This window comes from Phallusia mammillata, chromosome 4 (genome assembly GCF_965637545.1).
Source record: "Phallusia mammillata chromosome 4, kaPhaMamm4.hap1.1, whole genome shotgun sequence".
Classification (NCBI taxonomy): Eukaryota; Metazoa; Chordata; class Ascidiacea; order Phlebobranchia; family Ascidiidae; genus Phallusia; species Phallusia mammillata.
The window spans coordinates 28621469-28639278 of record NC_137255.1 but is presented as its reverse complement, the minus strand read 5'-3'; the positions used below and the strand labels follow the sequence as shown (position 1 = coordinate 28639278).

The following is a 17810-nucleotide window of genomic DNA, read 5'->3' as shown; positions in this document are numbered from 1 at the left end:
AATGCAAATATTTCAAAAAAATACAACATTAACACCTAAACTAAGCCTAACAACAGCGACTGCTAAACATTACAAAACAATTGTAAGCAAATAGAGCCCATGCAAGTTATCGGCAGTTTTTGCTAAAAAGTCTAATTCAAATGTTTTGGAAATTTTCGGATACTAACGAATAAATTTAATTTTAAGTATGAGATTATACTTTTTTTGAAGACTTGTGGTATACAACTTGTGCTAAAGAAGCCAAGATTATTTAAAAAAACATGAGTTGGTTAGTTTTGTTGTTTATGTTGTGTTCGTCTGTTTCTGCTGCAGGACGAACTTGGCATAAATTTAATGGATTTCAATATTCCATCGAAATGACTCCAGTCAAATCATACAATGAAGCAGAATTGAGATGTACTTCGTTGCAAGCTAGACTAGCTAACGTCAAAACCACGGCAATCTTTGAATTCCTAAAGTCATACATCAACCTCACAGGTGTGCAATGCTATATTTTACAGTGACACGAGAACAAATAGATCAACGCACAAAAGTGAAATATATTATTTAGTTTTCATTTTGCTTATGAAACCATAATTCCAATGTTGTCTTTCCCTTTTGTCATAAAACGACATCATTGACCAATGGAGAAAACAAACAGATTGCAATGAGCGTATTTTTGAAAACTGTTTGGTAAAAAATAACGCAAGTTCTCAACTTTTCTTTAACACAATGCAAATAAACTTTGACTCTTTTTTTCTAAATCCAACAAATACAAGCGACGGACGCAGTGACTGTTTGTTTCAGATAAACCATTCTCCCTTTACATTGGTGCAAAAAGAATCAAAAACACAAAAACCTTTCAGTGGAACGATGGGAGCGACGTTTCTGTTCAAAACTCAACGTGGCAACGTAAACAACCAAGTAACGATAAAGATGAAACTTGCGTCACAATGGGATATGTAAACCATCGTGTACTTGCAACATCTTATCGTTGGTATGACGTACCATGCAAAAATCACAAAACGAGATACATTTGTGAGAAAACCATCTCAAGTAAGCACGATAGTGTTGTTAGAATTTATATTAAAACGGTTACATATCGAGAATAAACGCTATGTAATATCATATAATCACGAGATTAGTTCAGCGGTGTTCAGTTTTTAAATTCAGAACAAAACAGAAACAACTTACATCCGTCACAGATGTAATTAAAGTACCATCAAACAAACCAACAATCAAAACCATGTTCTTATCCCCCAAACCAACAACAAGAGTGCAACCATCCACGAAACCAAGTACTTTGACCATATCAACACCATCTACTGTTTCCACTGCCTCCAACCGTTTGCCAACATACACTACAACACAAGGTAACAAACAAATATTCATCAAAGATTGAACAAAAAAGAAATTTTTGGACAAGAGTGCAAGCTAAACCGAATTAAATGTCATTTACAAGAAAATGCGGTTGTATAACTAATGAAAAATGATCTTTCCGGTTTGCAGTTTCATCAAAAGTCAACACAGCCATCATTGCTTCAGCAGTAGGCGGATGCGTCATATTAGTCATAATCTGCATCGCCATTGTCTTTGTTACGTCACACAACAAAAGAAGGTAACATATAAGTGTGCAAAACAGGTTAATGGTGCTAGCTTTATTTTACCACTTTGCATTTTCATCAAAAAACGTTTATAAAATAAAATAAAACTTTTTTGATTCATTGTTGCTCTATAGACTTTGAGGAAGTAAACTTATTTGTACTTTTGCAGGAGAAGAAAAGCGACTAACAATGCTGTACTAATTGAATACAACGCAGGAGGTAGGAGAATTATCACAGTTCCTTTTCATAGTTGCTTTAACATGTGTGCGTTACAAAAATAAGCAACTTATTCTGTATAATTTCCCAATGTAGTGGTTCTTGACTCGTGTTGTATCACAAAAGTATGAAAAAGTTTGTGATTCAATTTACGGAACCAAAACGATTCTAGGTGACAAAATTTATTTCGTTTAAACAGCTGACGAATTAGAACCCGAAGAAATGTACAACATTCCTCAAATTGAAGAAAACAGTTTCGCACACCATTCAACACAACCGTACTCACATATTCAAATTCATGAAGTCAACCATTATGACGCAATCCAGGAACCCCAAAACGAAAACATAGCTTCTGACGAAGATGCACAACGAGCAGCGGGAAGCAGCGATGTTTATGCTCAGGTCAGAAAGTCGAAACAATCAACAAAGGTACACGACAATGGAGAGCAATCACGTGTTCGAAAATACGATCACAATCAATTGAATGAAGTCAGTTACGACACTTTGCAACTATCTTAACCTGTGGAAGTCCACGATCAATTTGCAAGCGACAGCAGTCCAACTAATATCTATGATAATATACACAGGGTTAAAGACAAATCGAATTCACCCTACGATGAATTACGACATCACAAATAAACAAAATAACTAATAATTGAATAATAACATTTTGTAGATTAACATTTCTAAGGGAAAGGTGATGTCAATTTGTAGTAACGAACTTGCATCGATTTTAGAAATTCACAAAGTTGTCGCACTATTTGCGTGTGTATTTTGACAAAATGTAATATTATATTTCTCTGTATTGTGCAAATCTGCCTTTTCTCATAGTTTGGATCGAGTGGTTAACACGATCTGTTTCTAATACGCGTATACTCGTATATATTTTGTTTTCACAAATTTCGTACAAAACCTTTCGGCTAACTGCTTTTCTTTTATTTTTTGCCTAAAATCAGTACTTTGACTTTTGGCATTTAGCGGTGGTGCTAAAATGTTCCATAAATTTTCATCATTCACTACCTATTGAAAAAGTATGTCCGTAGTCGCCATTCCCACACTAGTTCATGTCCCCAGTTTCCTGATATACCGAAACGGTCTCACCATAAGATGGACTGTTGCATAAAACGGGTGTTTCGAAATATTTGTACAATCCTTTGCAGCAGATATTTTGTGCTTCGTAGTTTGCAAGCTTGTACTTTAAATCAAGCTAACAATTAATCTTAGTTAACGAAGGTAATGCTTTGCAATGATCGGAAGATAAAAGATCAGTTTTAAAGCCAATGTTTTATTGTTGAACTTTCTTTTTAATCTTTTTCAAAAGATAAATAAGACTTGATGTGCGTTGCGTAATCAGAATAAAAGACAAGAACTAAATTGATCGTTTGTGGATCATAACGGCTTGATGCAGTAAGCGTTAAGAATCGTGATAATGAACTTACTCTCTATTGCTTTTGATCTGGACCATGAAAAACTGAAGAAACATAACACAGCTCCCGTTTTTCGTACGCTTGTTTAGGAAACGCTTGTATTTCTCAGCAGTTTTTAACAGTGTGTAGACGTTTGTTGCGGTTTCTTGATATTTGAGCCACCTTAAAAGATTTTTAGTTGTGTGTTTGTAAGAGACAAAGTAGTTTACAAAAGCGTTACAGCAAGCAGTACAGCAAAGCCCAAGTTTGGCAATGGAGGATTTCGGTAGTACAATGAAACAAAACGTTTTTTTAGGTTTGATTTCTTTCTTTTACATACTTGCAACGAAAATAAACAGTACTGAACGTTTTGCGTATCCCTGCAGTAGTTTTTGCTTTTATTGTTTTGGGGTCTCGTTTCCAGTGAAAAATATAAAGTATTTCGTAATAAGTGTACCAATCAATTTTATTAGAAAAGATTTCTAAATTTTTGAATTGTCAGTAGTCACTCTAGACAACACTTAGATAAAAAAGAGCTTTTTATAGTTTCATGAATTCTTTCCGTCGTTGTGGCGTCGTTGGAGCCCACATACTTGACGCCCACGATTTCTTTGCCTTTTTTGCGTCAGGTGAAAAAGACCCAGTCGGCGACGCATAAACATTATGCGTTTCCATTTGCGCAAATAATCAGAGCATTTATATAGATGCCAATTACTTGATATAAAGGGAAAATTTGAACTCGAATCTGACTGGACATGGCTATAACACTTCCAAACTAAGTAATTCTCAACCTAGTACTTGTAGACAAAACTAACAACGCCATGTTTTGTTCTCGATGTTTTTTAAACAATCGCACCTCCCTGTGATTTAACGCTACGCCGGTATCTAAATCAACAGCTCAGCATAATACGCATAAACATTGCAATAATAATGTATTATTGCCCTATATAATGAATCTACACATGCTTCCCACATTCCACCTGCGAACACAACACATCTCCCATGATATTCTGCACGACAAAGAATATAAAGGATCGATCAACGTCTTTTACATATACGCGAAAACTCTATGGAGATGACGTCATACCAATTTCCTTGCCTAGTATGACATGATTAATTGCTTCACTGCGAAAGCAAAGTCAAGTTTACTGCCTCATACAATTTTTTATGAGAACTTCTAAAATGTTAGAATCGTTTCTTTTTTTTAGATGTAATTCAAAGTCTTATGTATTTTCCAATAAAAAACTAATGGATATGTTTTAGTGGCGCGAGTTTTTGTCCTAAATATACGTAGATTAACTTTCGGTGTACTTTTTGCGTTTAACTAAAGTAATGCCAAAACAGCCATTCCAGTGGATGCGCCCCATCAACAAATAACACAAATGCCTACCTACGTTGATAGACTTTACATTTTGAAGTCTGAAATCATCCATCGATGTTTCAATTAATTTATAAAGTGAAGGAAATTTTAATAGCTAGAGAAAAATTTAAACAGCAAAGCAGCTCGTGTTTAACTTATAAACAGCTAGAGAAAGTCGGATCACAGAATCAAGCCTGTAGGAATGGATTTCACCCCAAACTATATTATATTTAAATTAGATGGAAAGCACCAGGTTAGAAACAAACAACAGCCCACCGACCTATGTCATTAACAACACGTCAGTACAAGGAAAGTGCCTTGACGTCATCTAAATACTTCCTTGTTGCTGCTTCTGTTTGCAAAGTCATCAAGTCGTTTGTAGTATCAGTTAGGTAGACAGCTTATTACAAGTAAGAGTCTGTGCTCATATTAACTTTAAATAATAAAGACAAAACTAATTCTTGAACTGGTTGCAGTAAAATATACGTACTAACCATATATAAGTTGTCTGACAGTTACTTTCCTAACGAATGTCGGTTTAAGTATGTGTGATGTTTTTTTTATGAAGAAAATACTTACTTTGTATCCCATTGCAAACTCTAGTAAAGGCTCATTAAGTATTGTGGTTTAGAAGTAGAACTAAAATGACGTTGTTAGTTTTGTTGTGTTTGTTGTGTTCGTCTGTTTCTGCTAATGGACGAACTTGGCATAACTTCAATGGATTTCAATATTCTATCGAAATGACTCCAGTCAATTCATATGCTGAAGCAGAGATGGGATGTTCTGCGCTGCAAGCTAATGTAGCTAACGTCAAAACTATTGAAATCTTTGGGTTTTTAAAGTCATTTATAGTCGTGGCAGGTAAGTGGTGTGAGAACAAGCACATAAGCAAATTAAGATGACAAGTCACCTCCGATCATCAATTTCACGTGCCTGTCGGTAGCACAAAAAATCTTTAATTTCGTCTAGTTAGCAACAGTTTGTCATAAATATTGTTTTCGCTCATTTGTGGATATGTTGGCGAATATAAAGATGGTATTACTCGTTGCAGTTACACTGTGTCTAAACGTTATTGAACAAGTTACAAATATTAATATTAATCTAAAAAGAATATTAAGTTGTGACTTGACTGTTTAATTCAGACAGGCCCTTCTCGTTTTACATCGGTGCAAAAAGAATCGGAAATACAAATAGATTTCAGTGGAATGATGGAAGCGATGTTTCTCTTACAACAACTATGTGGCAAAGAGGGCAACCAAATGACCACTACGGAAACGATGATTGCGTCACAATGGGATATTACAGTGGAACAGTGACTTACCAATGGTGGGACGTACCATGTACAGGACACAATGCAAGATACTTTTGTAAGAAAATCATCGCAAGCAAGCAAGGTGAGGTTGTGTAAATTGGTGAACCAATTATTTTTTTCTTTTAACAAATTGAGCAAAAATCTTTTGACTATAACTGCCGCAAACGTTTTATAATTCCGTTATCCCGTCATCAATTTTTGGCTTTCAATAATTTTCTTTAAAAATTGTGGGTCAGTCAGAATAACCTAATATATCTGTTACAGCCACCAGCACCTTTCAATTTACCACCCAAACAATTAAAATCACACCGCCGTCCATCAAACCAACAACAACAAAAACAAGCGTGCAGCCACCTACTAAACTAAGTATCTCAACCAAATTAACATCAGATATTGTAATAATCCCTTCCAAAACGTCTCCTTCTCAAAACACAACACAAGGTAAGAAGAATCCAAATCTTATAACAAAGAAAAAGACTGCGATCTAAATTTTGGTAAATAATCTTTGTACACTTGTTGGCAACGCTGAAGATCAGCCTTTCAAGTCGGGCTAAAAGCAAACAAATACAATTTAAAAATGTTTCCTTTTTTGTTTGCAGCTCCACCGAAACTCAACACAGTCGTCATTGCTTCAGCAGTATGCGGATGCGCATTATTAATCATAATCTGCATTGTTATTTTCTTTGTTATGTTACGCAACACAAAAAGGTAACGGCAGAACGTTTCTATACGTAATTTGCAAATAAAAAAAATTAAAAACAAATTTATCCAAACAAGTATATAAATGAAAGCAATCTAGCGCTTTGTGATTTCAATACCTTTTGACTCGCAATCAGTGCGGTTGCTTTTCACTCTTCGAGGAAATAATACTGCTTTCACGTTTGTAGGAGGAACAAACCGATGAACGAAGTAGTTGTAACTGAATACAATGCAAGGGGTAGGAGATATATACTAGATGCTTATAATCCATGCAATCGATTTCTTTCAAAACCGTTCAAAGTTATAACTCAAACGTTTTTTTGCACTGTTCAATCTTTTAAAATTGTAAATTGTATGTACATACATTATTATAAGTTTTAATACTCAGTTTACAAGCGAAAAATGTGTTGACAAGATAAACATGGTTGTATTACACAGATAACGAATTTGAACCCGAAAATACGTACAACATTCCTCAAATTGAAGAAAACAGTTTCGCTCACCATTTAACACAGACGCCATCATGTAATCAAAACGATGACGTCAACCATTATGACGCAATCCAGGAACCACGACACGAAGTCGCACAGCCAGCAGTCGAGAGCGATATCTATGCTCAGGTCAGAAAGTCGAAACAGTCAATAAAGGTTCACGACAATGGACAACAATCACATGTTCGAAAAAACGATCATAATCGATTGGATGAAGTCAGTTACGACACTTTGCAACTATCTCAACATGTGGAATTCCACGATCAATTTGCAAGCAGCAGCAATTCAACTAATATCTATGATAACAGACACGGGGCTAATTACGAATCGGATTCAACCTATGATGAATTGCGACGTGGCAAATAAACCCAAACAACTGAAATTTGATGTAAAACTTTTGACAAACATTTTGATGGAGTTTTTGTGCCCATTTGTTTCAACGAACTCTCATCTTTTGTTTTTAACACTGTAACTGCCTGTATCTTTTTCATAAATGTAATAATATTTTTTCTGTATAGAGCATCTTCTGTCTGTTGTAATCGTTTGAATTGAGTGTGGAACGCAATCTGTTTCCTATGTATTTTTAAGCTTATCTTGTTGTTTTTACAAGGTTTTATCCTAGATCATTAGACCAAGTGGTTTGCCTTTTATTTTTTTTATTTTTATTTTTTTCACGGGGTTCGAACCCAGGACTCTCCCGGGGACGAATCCCGATCAGGGTTTTTTATGTCTGTATATGGGTCAGGCGCGCCAGACCATTCGGTCAAGTTCCTGCCCTGCTTTTATTTGCCTTTTATTTCTGGCTTTAAATCGGTAACTTATCTCTTGCGACATCAAGTGTCCCAGGGTGCGTTTAAATTAAATTGATTGGTGTGATTGGTGTGGTATGCACAACCTGCAGCTGTTGAAGCTCCTTATCTGCAGTCCTTCATATTATAATTACACCATTTGGATGTGCGATCAACAGAGAGGAAGAATCAACTACTGTATCTGCACACGATGTGTGTAAAACATATCTTGTTCAGCCCAACTTAGGCGGATAGACGTTCTTTAAGCTTTCCTTTTAATTGGCTTTAGACTCACAAAATTCTGAAAAAATTGCCAAGCGTTATGATGCCTCAATTAAGCAATGCCGACTTTTGATGCGTTACTTATGCGATTTTATATTACGCCAGGCCTACTAAAGGTCTCCCAAGCATTCCCATATGCTGCACATGTCAGCCTGGTAGTACGGGATCACCAGTTCGACCAATGATTAGTTAGGGTGAACATACATTCAAACAGGGATTAGCCCATTAGGGATTTTACCGTGTGGTTAAATGTTGCTTTTAGATTAATTAACAAACAATATAAATTCCAACATTATCTTGGTTTTATTGATGAACGCTATGGCTGATTCAAAAACTTGGCATGAATTCTAGAACTTTTAATACTCCATCAAAATGACTTCAGTCTTTTTTTATGCTGAAGCAGAGAAGGGATGTTCTGCGTTGCAAGCCAATGTAGCTAACGTCAAACCTACTGTAATCTTTGATTTTTAAAAAATCTCTGTATGAATGTGACAAGTAAAAAAGTGATATGTCATATAAGATTTTAATTGTTTGTATTAACAAGTGTAGGAATATTAATGTCGATTGTGTACATCAAGGGTTGCTAAAGCTACAGAAGTTATCAAGCGCTTGTGCGGTCCTTATCTCTTCGTTTCTCGTTTTATTATCTTAGATTTACACCTTAAACGGTGCGTCGCAGTTGATTACAAACTTGCGACAATTCTAAATTAAAGTAAGCTGAAAACACAGAAAAAAAAATAGTTGGTCTTTTGTTACTAGTTGCGTACATCCAAAACAGAGGAGGCAATATGCGCCCGTAAGGCCACATGCGAGAGTAAACATGTGTATTAAAATGCAGTTAAGCTTGAATTAACAAAGCGTTCAGCTATGATTAAAATGAATCAAGTATAAAATCGGAAAACATTGGGTTTAGCACCCCTACTTAAACTTTCAACTTATTTTATTGTCAATTGTTTTCCACTGTAGTTTTCATATAGAGAACGTGCAAACAATGACTCAAACAAAAGTTTATTTTGAAACCAGGTGAAATACAAGCACTGGTTTGTTTCAATGGAACGATGAAAGTGACGTCACGATTACTCAGTGGTATCTATTAGTGATGTACCGAATCAGCGAAATTTCGATTCGGCCGAAACCGAATATTCGGCGGTTTTGCCGAATAAATTCGGCCGAATCAACCGAATCATTTATGACGTCACGCTAAGTCGTACCCTACACGTTTGACATGAAAACAGAAGACTATCTACCATGCAATTAGTGCAGAATGGTTGTGTTTCGTCCTTATTTTCGTTATGTGGGGTTTACATCGCCTCAAGCATGATTGCCAACCCGACAATGAAATACTGATTTTTTGTCTGCAGTGGGAAAAGTGTCAGTATGTTACAAAATATAATGATAGACGCGATTTCCGTTGGTACTAAGCAGAAATGACACGTTTAACGCTTTAAATGGGTGTTCGTAAAAGATTCGGTTTCGGCCGAATCGCAACAAATTATTCGGCCGAAACCGAGTCTTTGCAAAAGTGGCCCATTCGGCCGAATAAATTCGGCAAACCGAATATTCGGTACATCTCTAGTATCTATACGTGCCAAACAACTTTGGAGGGAAGGAGAATTGGATTCTGGGCGATAGTCATAATTTCATATCTTCTTTTTAATGGTATGGTGTACCGTGCACATATTTCACCAGATATATTTGTGAGAAACTAATTCCCAGTAAGTAACTATAGTAATGTATGCTCTGCTGAAAGGGGTTGCAAAAAAATTGTACAATTATTTGTGTTGTATATATCAAAGTACAAGAACTCGCATGTCAGTATGTGATCTGTTAGCAACACTTGATTTCAAATATTTTGGAACGAAATTGCAATGGAAACAATTAACTGGCGACATAAAGCGATCTAGAATGAAAGCTTACAGTTTTACGCGACTGGATGTATTCATAATGATACAAACTACGATTTGAAGTGATGGTTAAACAACCCACATTGGAAGAAAAGCTGACGTTCATGTTTACATTTGGTTGTAGTAATGTATACGTGTATATACAATCCAGGGAGTCAAACCGCTTGTCATATTGGTTAAGATTCGGTTCGGGTTCACTTGGTTTTGTATTGTTCCGGTTTGGGCAAATTATCAGGAACGAATCGGTTTGTAGTTTTTAAACCGGTTTTAATTTTTTTTCGTTACCTATCCTCTACCTGACCTAATCAAAAATGGGGTTCAACTTTAATGAAATTAACCGCTCAAACCGGTTCGCTTGTTCGGATTCAGTTCCGGTTCGACACCCTGGTTGCACCCAATGTTCAATAAAATATTATAAGTTCATTTGTGGTCTTATTTCAAACAAGCAAACTTCATGTAAGTCACTAATTTCTCCGCAAACTCATAGTATAAAGCAAGTTTGCCTGTGTTCATAATAACGATTTGCAAACATATTTACATGCTAATCGTTTCTTTCTTTGATAAGCTAGTTACTACACAAGTGACGTCACACAATTGTGATCCAGCATGACATCAATCACGTGGTCTGGACTTTCTCAACTAATCAACGCATACTCGCTTAGCCCGAAGGTAAAAGCACGAAATATTACACGCAATTTAGCACTGCTATGCATTTTGTTCAGGTTTTAATCGAGACTTCTCACGGACAAATCATTAATGCAAAGTACTATGATCTCAAAGTGAATATTTCCAACCTCACTTTGTCGGCGAGCTACAGTTCAAAGGTTTGTGGCTTTGCGATGGATAAAAACAGTATTTTCTTTGCATGTATAACAAGTCACAGTGGTACTTGCTAGGTTCCAGTAGATCTAGGCAAAACCTTGTACTTTAGATTGAGTATTGCAACTGTTTTTTTTTTAATTTTAACATCCCTAGTTGGTGTGTCTGAAACCAAGATCTAAAAATGTAGTAGTATTTTTACTTCAGTGTCTTATCATGTGCTACTTGGGCCCATTGCTGCGTGCGGTTTCAGGCTTATGAGTTGCCAACTGCTTTCCTTCCTTTATTGTGGAACGTTTCCTGAAACCCAACCGACCGTTTTTTTAATCCAACAAGTTATGGTGTTGATTGACAGCTACCTACCTAGAAACATGATTTAACAAATTTGTCGTTCAATTGGTGTAATAAGTTGCCACACAACTGCGTTTTCAAACTTTAAACCAACTTCTGCTTGAGCACAAATCTCAAATTGGAAAGCTCAAAAAGGCAATAGCAATAGTCGGGTACAATGTATTTAAAACAAATATCAGAAGCTGCGTTTATATTCATCCTTCGGTTTATTATGAATTAAGATATGCATCAAAAAGCAGCAAACTAAATATCATATAATACACGAAGCAGAAAAAATAGTATGTTAAATGATGGGGGATTCTGGTATATTCCACTGTTCCGATCAGCCTAAAACAATTGGTCTATTATGTGCAGAAAATCTGTTTGTTGTCAAAATACACGAGACAACGGTCTCCGCATAAAAGTGAAGGAAACAAGTTTACATAGTAACGAGTTCGGTATTCGTCCGGCGCACAGAAGCAACCCCAGCTTTCTTACATTTCTCGTAAGCGCTGTCAATCACAGAAGAATAAAGCAACGGATTAAGGGCGCTGTTGATCGGAAGCAAAACCGCAGCTGCAAGCACATAAACGATATCAGACAATACTACACCACCAAGCGACACATAACTAAGTATGCAAATCGGAATCCAGCAACAGAAATCGGTCAGAAGCAATCTGGATATTCGCTTCTGCATTTTGGCGCTGGTATCATTGTTTCTGGCATCAGCCATGTGATTGCTGCGACGGTAAATGAGGACATAAGCGACTACCATGAAAATAAACATGACAAAATCGACAGTGATTATAAACAGTGAGTATCCCCATGCAGAATTGCCACTTGAAGCAAAGAGTCTTGGCAAACACACGCTGGTTTTGGCGTAGTAACCAAACTCTCCTTTGATTAACTGCCCGGACATGTTCATGTCGATGACTCGTTTAGCGTCGTGCCATGATAGCACGGTGTTGTTGGAGGGTGACATGCGTTGAGCCAAAAGCATTGTAGCTTCAAACGATACAAAATCACGTTTGTGCACAAAATTGGGAAACCAGATTGTTGTTACAAAGTAACCAGATGCAAATCAATTGTAGGAATAACGGCAATACCCAAAGTAACACACCAGGCTAAAAAGCATGCAAACAAAATCCACTTAGGCCCCAGTGACATAGTAAGAAACGGTTTGTACACAGACACAAGTCGATAAGCTGATATCATTGCCATAGTTAAAGCCGATGTCTGAGATGAACTGACACACAGTGCACCCAGGATCGAGCATTGTGTGCTCGAACGCCATTCAGCATCAAAATAACAATAATTTCCAGAAAACTGGGCACTTTTGGCTGCAATAGCAAGTAAATAGTTTCCCATTAACATGTCGGAAACTGATAGGTTGACAATGAAAATTTGAGTGCATTTATTTACACGATTGTCGGTATTCCAGTTTAGATATGTCTTTTTCCAGTGGTTGCTGCAACTATGAAATTCCCAATCAATGCAAGGATACCCTTCATCCATATAAACACAGTCAAAATCGGGTTGGCGATCATTTCTTTCTGATTGGAGAAAACAGTGTTACGAGAGCTGACAGGTGGGCATTCGTTACTGCCGTCCGAGCAGTCTTTGATTCCGTCTTCCTTGTCAGCAATGGGCACTGATAGTGGATTCCCATTAAGACAATAAAACCTCTTGTCCATACAACGATCCTTTGCCTCATCCGATTTATCGTCACAGTCATAGTTTCCATCGCAAACTTTCATGACGTCAATGCTTATGAAATTGCCGCTGCTGCAAATATAGCGTTTGGGACAAAGTGATTCGTTGTAAGATCCACGCTGTATCCCATCGCACACCCAATACTGAGAGGCATCTGACATAAATTGGGTGTCGTTGCAAAACGCAGGTTTATTTGGGCAGTTATGACACTCATCAGCAGCATTGAAACATTCGGGTCTTTCGTCGCATGCTACACCAAATATCTTCCTTGAAGCACATAAGGTCAAATCAACTTGTGGGTAACAGTATTTGATGTTACTCAAGTTCAAGCATTTTACAGATTGATTGCACAGCACAGAGTCTGTTGGAAGACAATCTGTTTGGTTGTAGCAGTGCATATGACCCGGTGGACAAGTTGACTGGGAATCGCCAAGCACAGCTTTGCAAACGCTTTGATTCTCGCACAAGCATTCATCTGACAGGTCGTAGCAATCAACCACGCCATCGCACACCTGATTCCTTGAGATAACCAGTCTCTTGTCCAGACAAAGGAAGCATCGGAACTCGCCTTTGACAAAACACAGATCGGATTTGTCAGCGCACTGGGCTTGTTCGTCGTAAAGATTGATTTGTGGCAAGCTACATGGAAATGTCAACCAATATCCAAGACATTTGAAACTCGGGTGTGCGTGGATGTAGTAATCAGCTGGAGTTATATCAGGGCAAAAAAATACTAATGCGAATTCAATGCCGTTTTTATGATTCTGATACAAGACAGGAAATTCCGATGTAACCACGTTGTGGGGTTGACATTGAGGTATGTTGCAAATCCAGTAGTCATCAGTACAAACTTTATCCTTGTGTCCTTCACACGGCCTGTGATGCTGAACACAAAATGAAGAGTTGTTTGCTTGAAACATCAGAAATCGCTGCATGGACTTTTCACTGGTGCAGTTTATTAAGATATGTTTGCATCTTAAACTATAAGAACGTGCATGGTAGTCACAAGGTTCATCGCTTCGGTCAATGCATTGTGGTACACCATCTCCAACTGATGTGTTAGTTATGCATTGTCCAGTTGGTGGGCAAATCTGTTCACCATACATGCATCCGCACATTACTTGATCACCATTACATGTGCAATTGGTTTCGTCGCTGCTGTCGTCGCAGTCAGAATTGCCGTTGCATTTTAAAGATAATGGTATGCATTGTTTAGACTTGCACTCAAATTCATCTGCCCAGCAAGGGCAGTTGACTTCATCGCTGTAATCTTTACAATCATCAACCCTGTCACATTCCTTGGATCTTGACAGACAGCCACGCAATCCACGACATGTATTACTTTCATAACAGGCACATTGAAACTCATTAGCTGGACAAGTGCAATTCATTTCGTCTGTTCCATCTAAGCAGTCGTAGACTCCATCACATATTTGTGTCTTTTCATAACATCCCAGCCCATACGTGCAATTACTATCTCTTGGAATACAGCCGCATTGGTATTGCTTTGCGTTGCACGTTGCAGTTACATTGCTGTCTTCGCATCCAGCGACTGGCGCACAATGAGACGCATTAAATGTAGTTGCATTGTTGCTAGGTCTTGTTGCTGGGCAACCACACACAATCTCTCCGTAGTAGCAAGTTTGCAGCCAATACCGACATTCCTCTGTAAAAAAGTTGTTGCATGTATTGTGGTACAAGAATTAAACCACTGTGTTTTTTCAACGGGAATCGTTATCTACACTTCTAATCAGCGAACAAGTAAACTGAAGTGATGTAAAATTGATCATCTGCGATTAATAAAATCATATTTAACTTGGTAAAATTTTGTTACACCTGCCGTGTTGCATCCTCCCAGCTAACACAAAAACGTTAATAAAACGTTTTAAAAAGGGAAATTTGAACGTATTTTAACGTTTCAAATAACGTTTATTCTACGACTTTTCGTGGACTCTCAGTAACGTTTTTAAAACATTAGGATTTACGTTTAATCAATCGTTGCCTAAACGTTAAAACCAACGCTTAAATAGTCGTTCTGTAAACGTTTGACATAACGTCAATAAAACGTAGTTTTCAACGTTTGGCATACGACAACAATTAACATTGCCTAAACGTCCTTCATTTCGATTTATGTAACGTTTCTTTTAGGCGACAGACAAACGTTCAAAACAGGGAATTATGAACGTATTTTAACGTTCAAAAATAACGTTAATTCTACGGCTTTTCGTGGACTCTCAGTAACGTCTTTCAAACCTCAAAGTCAACGTTTTCACAAGTCGTTTTTAAACGTCTGCAGAAACGTTTTGTTGTCTTTTATTACGAAATATCACCGGACCATGTGTTTTGAAGAAAATTTAAAAGATTTATTCAGAATCTGTCGATGAAAGCAGTAGTTCAGTGCCGTTAGAGGAGTCGATGCTGCTGTCAAACGAATTGTTAGGAGATAAACATTTCTGAAAAACACATGACGTTTACTACAATATTGTACAGCTACAAAACTCAATTCGTATGATTTACAACCAACTTAAACTATGTAATGGGAAAAGTAAATATTTATTTATTTTTTAAATATTAGAGCAATAAGATTTTTTACCAAACACATTACTAAAGCAGCAAGTTAATTTGATAACTTGGAAACAGTATCAAACGATGTTTTAACTTCTTTATTTAACTTTAAAGATGACAAAACTCTTTTAGAAATGTATTTAATGACAACAATAAAAAATGCTTGACCAATAGATTTCCCACCTTATACTTTGTGCCACCTGGTTTGAAAGGACACTGCTTTAAAAAGTCTTGTAGCTCTTTTTCAACTGCTCGAACAGTAGTGTCAGTCCTAGTGTGAAGTATACTTTCTGGAATAAAAAAGGTAGGGAAGTTGAAAAACAATTGTTTAAAAAAAGAATAAAACAAAAAAGAAACAACTAATAATGTACTTACGCATCAGTACTTTATTAAAGTTTGTTTGTGAAAAGGCTCTTTTGCCTTTTCTTCCTTTATAACTGTATTTCTCCCAAAGTCCATGGGAACCAATTGTAGTCATCATTTTTCTTACACAAGGTCCAACATTATCTCCACCAAGGCTTGTCAAAAACTGCCGCTAAACAATAACAGAATCTGTTGTGACAGCAATATTTTCAGCATTAATTAAAACAACATTACTTACTGTTGTTCTGCGAAACTGTTTTTCCTCCAGTTTTTTTTCAAAAGCCTGAAAATCTGTTATAGTCAACAGCTTTTGGCTGAACAAATCCAAATCAAACTGAGAAAGTTTTTCTGCTTCACCTTTCGTTATTGCTTCTTTCAAAATGCTCATCAGTTCATGCTGCCCTTTAATAAGCATGTCCATTTTTACTGCAAAAAATCAAACAAAATACAGACCTGCTTTGCATTTTAAATATTTCAACACCTACCATTTAAATCCTGCCTATCCCCATCCTGTTGTTGTGCATTAACACCTAAAAAACAAAGCTCTAAACTAGGAATGAAAGAAAACAAACTCAAAGTTTTTGAGTAACCCTGCTGCTTACTAAACAATAATGAAATCGTAAAATATTTAGATCATATTTGAGTGTATTTTTAGTACCAAATGAATATGCATAATCTTGAAGACCTACCTGCCACAGCAGCTGTCTCATCCCCCACTTCTAGTAAAAAAGTAGAACAAACGATTTTTATCCAAGTAGATAATAACTGTCACACTACAAACCTGTGTTGGTACATTTGCTTGGTGACTCTCCTGTAATGAAAACATTATAACTTTCAATTTGAACAGTGTGTGTAGAGCCTACATACAATTATATTTCTGACAATATTTAATTTTTAACAGTTAAAGTCTGCTGACAAGTTTAGACTTAAGTTTGTAAACAGGACAATACTTTAAATTTTCATAGTATATATATATAATATTTAGTTTATAGGATTGTGATGAACATGAAGCATCATCAAAGTCAAGCAATGTTAATATCTGACCTTCGTCCGACAAATATCTGGCAGGTCTTTTATGAGGCCTAGTGATAGTAGCTTCAGTATCAGAACTGTCAATGTTTGATGTGTCGACAGCAAGACCTGCTTTTTTGTGTGCTGTCTCATATTCATCTGCAAGAAAATCCAATTAATAACTTCTCAACACAAACCTTGTAATAAAACTTACCTTCATATCCAAACACACGTTTTATTTTGTAAACAAACCACTTCTCCTCATCTGGTGTTTCACCTCTTTTTACCTTTTGGCGTTGTGACTGTCTTGGCCAATAGCTGAACTTCTCTGATGACCCATGTTTTGAAAAAATCCATGTGGAAGGTATAACTTCCACACTGCTATCTTCAGCAAATTCAACAATAGCAAATGACATGCTTCCAAACAATTAGCAATAAAATATTAACCTGAGCAAAAAAATAGTTATAAGTGGTGCAGTATACACATCAACCTGACAAAGTTGCCTTGTTTAATGTGTATCGGACCTTGGACTTTTAATTCAAAATACATCGGAAGTTACCTACAGTTACCATAAGAGTGACTAGAGTACGCATTAGAATTGATGTCTCACAGTTGATTCGTGCGCGGTGACTTTTGTGTTGCGTGTTTAGCCGCAAGAGGCGCTCTCGTGGTATGCCTTATTCAAATATAATGTGGGAACGTTAAGCTAGTTTTGCGTCTTGTTGTTCGTTTCGGTAGTGATAGTTTGTTTGTTTATTAGAGTCAGATACACGGAGTGTTTAATTGTCTACCCACTGGGTCAGTACAAATGCAAACAGCTCTCTTAAAGGTGACACTTGTAATGTCAAGAGTTTCCATACAACTTTTGTTTATATTTATATTGTATGCATGAATTAAAGATGAATTAAATGGTTCCATGAACAAAGGTTGTACATTACTATACACTCTACACAGGCATGATTTATCA

The 17810-nt window shown here is 36.7% G+C and overlaps 2 protein-coding genes and 1 pseudogene across 3 annotated transcripts; 2 read left to right on the top strand and 1 right to left on the bottom strand.

Annotated features, from left to right (window-relative positions):
- The first annotated feature begins 260 nt into the window (after positions 1-260).
- On the top strand, positions 261-2438 carry LOC145225206 (uncharacterized; annotated as a pseudogene).
- Positions 2439-5209: 2771 nt separating this feature from the next.
- LOC145225208 (uncharacterized) lies at positions 5210-7852 on the top strand. The gene is made up of 5 exons (XM_080091897.1): positions 5210-5426; positions 5708-5950; positions 6477-6585; positions 6765-6814; positions 7015-7852. Exons 1-5 carry the CDS (start codon positions 5210-5212, stop codon positions 7431-7433), a joined length of 1038 nt encoding a protein of 345 aa, XP_079948023.1. The 3' UTR covers positions 7434-7852.
- Positions 7853-15200: 7348 nt separating this feature from the next.
- On the bottom strand, positions 15201-17349 carry LOC145225207 (uncharacterized). Of its 2 annotated transcripts, none has more exons than XM_080091895.1 (9): positions 17057-17349; positions 16876-17001; positions 16613-16642; positions 16521-16550; positions 16317-16361; positions 16070-16257; positions 15844-16003; positions 15652-15758; positions 15201-15356 (listed from the first exon to the last, which is right to left on the bottom strand). In XM_080091895.1, exons 1-9 carry the CDS (start codon positions 17256-17258, stop codon positions 15267-15269), a joined length of 978 nt encoding a protein of 325 aa, XP_079948021.1. In that variant the 5' UTR covers positions 17259-17349; the 3' UTR covers positions 15201-15266. The 2 variants fall into 2 exon arrangements, with proteins under 2 accessions (XP_079948021.1, XP_079948022.1); XM_080091896.1 differs by having other exon boundaries at positions 16521-16547.
- Positions 17350-17810: the final 461 nt, after the last annotated feature.

Coding starts and splice junctions, on each gene's coding strand:
- LOC145225208 (XM_080091897.1), top strand. CDS start 5,210: ATGACGTTGTTAGTTTTGTTGTGTTTGTTGTGTTCGTCTGTTTCTGCT. Junction 5,427..5,707: donor GTCATTTATAGTCGTGGCAG/GTAAGTGGTGTG, acceptor TGTTTAATTCAG/ACAGGCCCTTCTCGTTTTAC. Junction 6,586..6,764: donor ATGTTACGCAACACAAAAAG/GTAACGGCAGAA, acceptor TCACGTTTGTAG/GAGGAACAAACCGATGAACG.
- LOC145225207 (XM_080091895.1), bottom strand. CDS start 17,258: ATGTCATTTGCTATTGTTGAATTTGCTGAAGATAGCAGTGTGGAAGTT. Junction 16,551..16,612: donor AAGCAAATGTACCAACACAG/GTTTGTAGTGTG, acceptor CTTTTTTACTAG/AAGTGGGGGATGAGACAGCT. Junction 16,258..16,316: donor GGATAGGCAGGATTTAAATG/GTAGGTGTTGAA, acceptor GATTTTTTGCAG/TAAAAATGGACATGCTTATT.